Source organism: Myotis brandtii, unplaced genomic scaffold, assembly GCF_000412655.1.
Source record: "Myotis brandtii unplaced genomic scaffold, ASM41265v1 scaffold973, whole genome shotgun sequence".
Taxonomy (NCBI): Eukaryota; Metazoa; Chordata; class Mammalia; order Chiroptera; family Vespertilionidae; genus Myotis; species Myotis brandtii.
The window spans coordinates 1,137,149-1,145,166 of NW_005372038.1; the positions used below are offsets into that span (position 1 = coordinate 1,137,149).

General features: G+C 41.2%; 1 protein-coding gene across 4 annotated transcripts in view; it reads right to left on the reverse strand.

Annotated features, from left to right (window-relative positions):
- Nucleotides 1-3,850: 3,850 nt before the first annotated feature.
- LHFPL1 (lipoma HMGIC fusion partner-like 1) overlaps nucleotides 3,851-8,018 on the reverse strand; it is a 106,014-nt gene continuing 101,846 nt past the window's right edge. For all 4 annotated transcript variants that reach the window (XM_014533385.1, XM_014533383.1, XM_014533384.1 and 1 more), the window contains exon 4: nucleotides 3,851-4,796. In XM_014533385.1, the coding sequence (XP_014388871.1) occupies nucleotides 4,615-4,796 (182 nt within the window). In that variant the 3' untranslated portion in view covers nucleotides 3,851-4,614. The remainder of the gene's footprint in view (nucleotides 4,797-8,018) is intronic.

The following is an 8,018-nucleotide window of genomic DNA, read 5'->3' on the forward strand; positions in this document are numbered from 1 at the left end:
ATACAGAGAAAATGTGCAAGAACAGTTCTTCTGTTTTTCTGTCAATGTTTGAAAATTTGATGGAAGTTCAGATCAGGCAGATTATTACATTTAACCATAATTATGGCTTTATTGGACAAATATATGACAAGGTGAATAAAAGGCAAAAAGTGGAATATTTATTTAAGACGTGAATATATCGATGAACTATGGATTCTAGACTGGGTAAGTAGCGTGGAGTCAGAGTTGATAGAGTGAAAATATTAAAGAACATGAGCTGAAAGGATAAGAAGTGTTGGTCAGGAATGGGAGGCTTGAAAGCTGGATTTTGGTGATGTTGCATTTGTTGGTGATGCTAAGAGTTGGAGTAGCAGTGGTTGGGTGGAAGAAAAATATCATTGGAGGTAAGGAAGTCAATGTACTTAGAAGCCAAGAAGTTGGTAGAGTGGTTCGCATGGATGTTGAAGTTTACAAAAGGCTGACAGAAATAGGAATGAAAAAGAGAGTGAAACAGGTGCTGAAGTTTTCAATAAATGAAAGATGACTAAGAGGTCAGTAAATTATATCAACGATGAAGATATTGTAGTATTGTCTAGCAGCACCCATAAATTCGGACTCAGTTGAACTGGGGTGAGACCTAGCCATCAAACTTTTTTTTTGCCATCAAACTTTTTAAAAGCCTCTCAGAGGATTCTGTTGTGAACCAGGATTAAAAATCACTGTGCAAACTGGAAGGTGTGGGGCCATTGGAGAGTAAATGTCTTCTGTAGTTCCTGGGGAGAGTGGAGGCCAACAGCAGACAGGATATACTGTCTTATAAAATTTAGTAAATACAGAGAAGTTATGTAACTTGCCCAAAGACAGAGTTCAGAAGTTTTTGGGCTGGGATTCAAACCTTGGTCTGTGTGACTCCAAAGCCTTACTGTCTTCCCTTTACTATGTTATCTAGGGGAAATGTTTTAGCTTAGAAGATACAGAGAGATATTTTGGAAATAAATGTAAAGTTCCCAAATGAGATTCTAGTAGGCCTCAGTGGGAGGCAACATGTTTCTGGAATGATTCCAATATTTACCTCTCTACCTACCCCCTCTTTATTCCCCTTGATCTTTCTACCTTTGTTTGTTTCCTTTCTGTAGTTGCCACCACCTCCTCAGGAAGGAGAGGAACTACATGAAAAGGAGCCAACATTGAGAGCTGCCCCATGGATGCCAGTTGACCTCAATATCCCTCTCCCCCAAGTACTGTTCTCTGGGGGCTCCTTTCTGTAGAGGGAGGAGGAGCAGGACACAGTGCTGCAGTCAAAACCAAGCATTTTTGTCTCCTCCTACTTCCTCCTGACATATCAGCAGTTCTGTATAATGAAAATCTAAATCATTTGTGTGCACACATAGCAACTGTTTATTTGATGTTAGCTTTGAGGACTCAGTGGGGGTTCAATGTGTTTAGAAAAGAGATCAACTCTGGGAGAGCCTAATCTCATAAGTAGACAAAATGAAAATTAAATCTGAAAATGCATCTCTCTACATCTGAAAGAGAAGCCAGTAATAAATATTCTTCAACATCAGCACCAATCTAGCTTTAAAAAAAAAATGCTTTCAAACCAAGGACACAGGGCAGAGATGACTTTTTGGAAGTGTCCTGCCTCCTGTCTGTTAAGAAAGCTTTACTAGGCCTGGTTGGAGATTGATTGTGAGTTCTAGAAATAGCACACCTTTCCCCTCAAGCCACCAAGTGGGATGCCTTCCATCTTTTACAAATGCGTTCACTACTGTGTTTTTTTGAAACTCCCTTTTTTTCCCACTGACAGTCTGCCTTGGGACTTAATACAGTCCTAAAGCTTCTCCACATTAGAATTTCTACCAGGAGTGAATGCCATACTGAAGAAAGTATCCTTATCACATTCTGAAGGGGCAGGCCTTTCCCTTTTAGGGTAATTTGTTGGACAGTGTATAAAGCCTCTGCTTGCCAGCAGCTTCCTCATCCTCTTACCCTTCCAGGGTTCCCCTCCTCCAGAAACCTCCTATTGCCACCTATTCTTGCAGAAGCCAGAACTCCTTTACCCAGAGGCCAGAGCCTGTCCTGTCTGTCTTGGTTCACAGCTCATGCTCTTGCAAGGTGAGAACCCACTGCCGGGAAGACACCAGAAGCTATAAATGAATGGAGGTGCTTACTCCCCATGGGAGCAGGGATGATGAGTGATATTAAGGAGAGGGCACCACTCAAGACAGACCTGAGTGACTTAACACTTGCAATATACCAAGGGCCACACCAGGTGTAGAAATTGTAACCCTGCAGACACAGACACATGCCAGTCAGGCAGTTGCTGCCCATCTACCATTTCTGCTAAACGGACTCTTAATGAATAGTCAGTTGTTTGTGAGCTAGCCCGGGTGAAAAACCTCCCACCTCTCTCAGCCTCCCCCCCCCCCACACACACACATAAGATCTAAGTGGTTCCAAAAATCAGGAAGGACCCATGGTTAAGCATTCCATTTGTGTACATGCAGGGAGCATGACAACCAGCCAGGCATAGGACAAACCAGTCTCTGAGGTCCTCACTTCATTTGTTCAGCCCTCCACCTGACCTATGGGCTCTCCTTCCTCTGCTCAACAGAAGCCAGACCAGGTAAGCTTAGCTTTCAAGAGCCTGCTCCAGACCATAGGGAAAAAACAGGCTAATCAAACATCTATGCAAAATACAAGGCCTGGCAAGAAAATATCAGACGCAGGCAGGAAGGAATTTAAATTCAAACTGAACAAGGGACAGGATCCCTCTTTGAATGTAAGGCCCTGCAGGCCCAGTTTCTTGACAGAAAAAAAATATCTTTTTAAATTCTATCCTCTTTTCGTGGAAAAGGAGAGGAAACATTCCAACTGACTAGGACCTTATACAAAGTGACAGTCATTTAAAATGGCTCTTTTTTTGCCGAAACTGGTTTGGCCCAGTGGATAGAGCGTCGGCCTGCGGACTGAAAGGTCCCAGGTTCGATTCCGGTCAAGGGCATGTACCTGGGTTGCGGGCACATCCCCCGTAGGAGATGTGCAGGAGGCAGCTGATCGATGTTTCTCTCTCATCGATGTTTCTAACTCTCTATCTCTCTCCCTTCCTCTCTGTAAAAAATCAATAAAATATATTTAAAAAATAAATAAATAAAATGGCTCTTTTTAAATTAACCCTTTCTTGAACAGTCACTTCTCTAGGGTGCAACGACTTCACCGGTGTTTAGGTATCTGGGCTAAGGAGAGCAGCAAAGCATTGACTTCTTGGGAAGCAATGGGTTAGGGATTGGTAGCATCAGGAGCTAAGAACACTCACTGAGCTGCTATTTTCCATTTGCCCCTCATGACCCCAAGGTCCTTTCTCTGCCTTTCTCCGCCATGCTTTGTGCCAAAGGAACCTGACCTCAATGGACTGTAACAACAGGGTTTCTTGTACCCCAACACTCTGGAGTAATTAAAAATAAAAACAGAAGAGCTGGCCTTTTGAGTCATAGGCCCTGCCTAATCCCTAAAGCTGTAGTTATGGAACAGTAGAGCTGGCCTGAATTAGTTGGGTGTGGGGGAGAGACAAATTCTGTCCCTGAGCGACAAGTTCTTCTATACCATCCATCAGCCTTGAGCACATTTGGGATGGTGGCCAGGCCTAAAAATACATCAGCCCTTGGTGACATCAAGGCTGTATTCTTTTATGTCTAGCTCACACCAGATGGAGGGGAAAGCATTTGATGAGCAATTTTTGAAATAGGCAGAGAAACTTATATCATGGTAGGAATGACTACAGGGGCAAAAGGCCACTGTGGATTTCCTACTCAGTAAAAATGAACTCTGATAGAAATTTCAGTAAGGAGTCAGCAGAAACATTCTTGTCATCATCATCATAAAACCATGTTTATTTAGTGCACAACAAATGCTATTATATGCTCAGAACATTTAATGAACACCATTTCTGAATATATAAAGGACTAGAGAATACTTGCCACTATATTTTAATGCCAGTCACCAAGCCAAAACACAAAATGAACTCTTATGAATATTCTAAAGCATAATGAGGAAGGGGTCTTAGACTAAATAAGTATCCTTGGTTAATATTTTCCTTATTGATAATTACCCTCACCACAAGCTTTCCCACAAAAGAAAAGGAAAAGAGGCCAGATAAAAGAGGAAGAGTCAAGGTATAGTCCTGAGAAAGTCTCAAGTATTTGATCAATGGCATGTTATAGATAGTAATCAATACTAGGGGGAGGGCCATAAGAATGGAATGGCAGGAACCAGCCCTGTTCATCTCCTTGTCCCTCCCTGCTCGAGTGTTCTTACCTAGCTTTGTGCAGTTACATTTCAAGTGAGGATCTTCTCCTTATTTTTCATAAAGGAGTACTTTGGGACTTGGGGGCTAGTGGGTACTCACCAGCTAGGTAAACATTTGAGAAAATCATATATCTTGATGAATTTTGTAAGTAGTCACTGACCCACTGGCTTAAGGGAAAGTGAAAATGAATGACTGGTGAGTTAAAAAGCATGCAACTCTAGGCTACACTGCTGACAGGTGGGTGGCAACTGGGTCTAGTCTTAGTACCTCTTTTCAAGGCTCCCTTCCTTCCTTCCTCTTTCCCACCCTTTCCAATCTTCCACCAAAGCTCAAGGCTTGAGGCAGTAGTCAAGCTCCATGGCATAAGAATTGGTGTTCCTCATGATGCTCTCCACCAACATTACAGGTTTGGGGTTTCTTCCAGCAAAGCAAGAGAGCCAGGTACAGATCAACATGGCTGCAGCTGCTCCACCTCCAGCACAGTAATAGGCCCAACCAAGCCTACAGGTACCTGTAGAAACAGGGACAGAGACATGAGGATTAGTGTAAGAGTAGGAAGCAGTGAATGCAACTGGGATTCCTGTGTCCTCTTTTCTTCATTTGCCAGTGGCTGATAGTTGCTTTAGCAAGAGGTTATAATGTTATTCTGTTACAGTAGGAATCTGGGAGTGATGTGGATGGTGATAGTGGTGGTGACACTAATGACAATGATAATAAGACAATGATAAATTGTCAAGAACTAGGCTAAGATTCTCAGACATATTAGTGCATCTCCTTGATCATTACAATAACTGTATGAGACAGATACTTTTATTATCCTTTTTTTATACAACGTGAAACAATCAAGGCATAGGTTAATAGTGAAAAACAACAAAGCTCGAAAGTCATAGAGTCAAAAATATAAACCCTGGCTCATCTTGATTCTAACACCACACTTTTTACCACATTGGTATACTATAGTGCATGGACTGTTTTCAAAGAAAAATATCCTGCATCATCAGGAGATTTGACAGGTAAAATCATATATCTTGCCACTTACTCTATGTCTCTCTCCCAACCTAGCTTTTCAACATCCAGGGAAGAAATATACATTGGAATCAAGGCCAAGCTACTAAGCAGGTAGTTTCAGTTTGAAGGGAAATGGGAAAGGTCATCTGCTCAAAAAATCTACCCTACCACCTGACACTCTATCAGAGGTATATTCTTTCATTTGAAGTATTTGTGTGTGTGTGTTTTTCAGAGAATTTTCTTCAGAGAATTATCCCTCAGAAAATGACGATGCCCAAAGATAGGAGAGCTATTATTTTACCAGGGATCAAAATAACAGCTAAATGTAAAAAATCAAATGCTTAAGCAAACAGAACTCCAGAAATTGGGATAGATGCCTCGTGTTAGAAAATTGCAGAGGAGTCCTGAGAAAAGAGGTAAGCAGCAACCTTCACCTGCCTCACAGTCTTGGAAAAACCCCAGTACCGACTACAGTCAGTTGGGAATGTCAAGACTGATTTTTGTAACAATTTACCTATTATTTTTATTTTTTTTCAAGTTGTTTAATTGTGTTTATTTGTTGTGACGATGAATGAGTAGTGAACCTTTGTTTTCTTTTATTGGTGACCACTAAAGAGGTCATGTTTTAAGGCATGAGAAAAAGTACCCCTCTTACTGATTCAGTTTCTGAGAGGAGGCTGTTTCTTAGGATCATATGGGAACTGGGGAGGGAATATAGCAGCAATGAAAAGGAATAAAATATAGATTGAAAAATAAGACCTCTGAGAAAAAGTTAGAAAAAAATAAGATCATTTAATTCTGGAAAGGAGAAAGCTGTTGAGATAGTTTAATAAATCATAAGTTATTGAGTCTTTTATTGAACAACTTAAATTAAGAAGGAATATAACAAACTGTTCTCCATCTCCAAGAAGGATAAAATAAGAAGGAATAAGGGTCTTTAAGAAAAAAGAAAAAAAAGACACCATGAATAGTTTAAGGTTTAAAAACTTGGGTAGGAATCATTATGAAGCCTTCAATTTGATTTTGATTTATTAAGAGAATAAAAATTTAAATATTATAGGATATGCTAAATTCCTTTTACAGGTTCTTTCTAAACCTTTTTTTAACTCAGGTTGGAACAAAGATATCATAAAGAGCACTGAAAGTAACATTTGAATTTCACTCATATCTATAAGAATTTAGCTTATAAGGTGAATTTCTTGAGCAGTAGATGCATGAGTGCAGTGAGTAAGACCTACTTAGATGTTATTTTTTATCTTAGATTATTTTATTTTATTTATTTATTTTTATTGTCATAATTTTATATATGTCTCCTTTTTATCCAATTGACCCTCCACAGCCATTCCCACCCCAGGCAAGCCCCCACCGACCCAGTGTCTGTGTACATTGGTTATGCTAATATGCATGCAAACAAGTCCTTTGGTTGATCTCTAACACGCCCCCCCCCTCCCCTGCCATTTGTCTCTGGATCAATTCTTGTTCATCAAATTATGTTGATCATTATATTCCACATGTGAGTGAGATCATGTGATATTTATCTTTCTCTGACTGGCTTATTTCGCTTAGCATAATGCTCTCCAGTTCCATCCATGCTGTTGCAAATGGTAAAAGTTCCTTCTATTTTTATAGCGGCAGTAGAGGTCCAGTGCATGAAATTCGTGCACTGGAGGGGGGGGTCCCCTCAGCCCGGCCTGTGCTCTCTTACAGTTCGGGAACCCCACAATTGATTGCCCTAAAGAGGTAGGCCCTACCCACCCAGCTGGGGCTCTGTAATTGATTGCCCCCACAAGGGGAGGCCCCGCCCACCTGCCACAGCCCGCTGGTTGGTGGCCTGGGCCTCCCTCTTTGGGGCGATCATGGAGTCCCCTGATTGATTGCCCCACTGGCCAGTCGCCTGGGCCTGCCTCTGCAGGGCAATCATGGGGAAATGGCCAGGCCCCCGACCAATCGCATTGCACCCACCTTGGCTGGCCAGGCACCAGTGGGTGTCATAGCGTGGTCATCTGGAAGGTTGTACAGACGGTCATTCTTCTGTTAGGTCCTTTGGCCAATTTGTACATTACAGTTTTATTATTATAGATAGTATTTCATCATATAGATGTACCACAGTTTTTTAATCCACTCATCTGCTGATGGGCACTTAGGCTGTTTCCAAATCTAGCTATGGTAAATTGTGCTGCTATGAACACAGGGGTGCATATATCCTTTCTGATTGGTGTTTCTGGTTTCTTGGAATATAGTCCTAGAAGTGGGATTACTGGGTCAAATGGGAGTTCCATTTTTAATTTTTTGAGGAAACTCATACTTTTTTCCACAGTGGCTGCACCAGTCTGCATTCCCACCAGCAGTGCATAAAGGTTCCCTTTTCTCCACATCCTTGCCAGCACTTGTCATTTGTTGATTTGTTGATGATAGCCATTCTGACAGGTGTAAGGTGGAATCTCATTGTTGTTTTGATTTGCATCTCTCAGATGATTAGTGACTTTGAGCATGTTTTCATATGTCTCTGGGCTTTCTGTATGTCCTCTCTCAAAAAGTGTCTCTTTAAATCTTTTGCCCATTTTTTGATTGGATTGTTTATCTTCATTTTGTTAAGTTGTATGAGCTCTCTGTAAATTTTGGAGATTAAACCCTTATCAGAAATATCATTGGCAAATATGTTCTCCCATGCAGTGGGCTTTCTTGTTGTTTTGTTGATGGTTTCTTTTGCTGTGCAGAAGCTTTT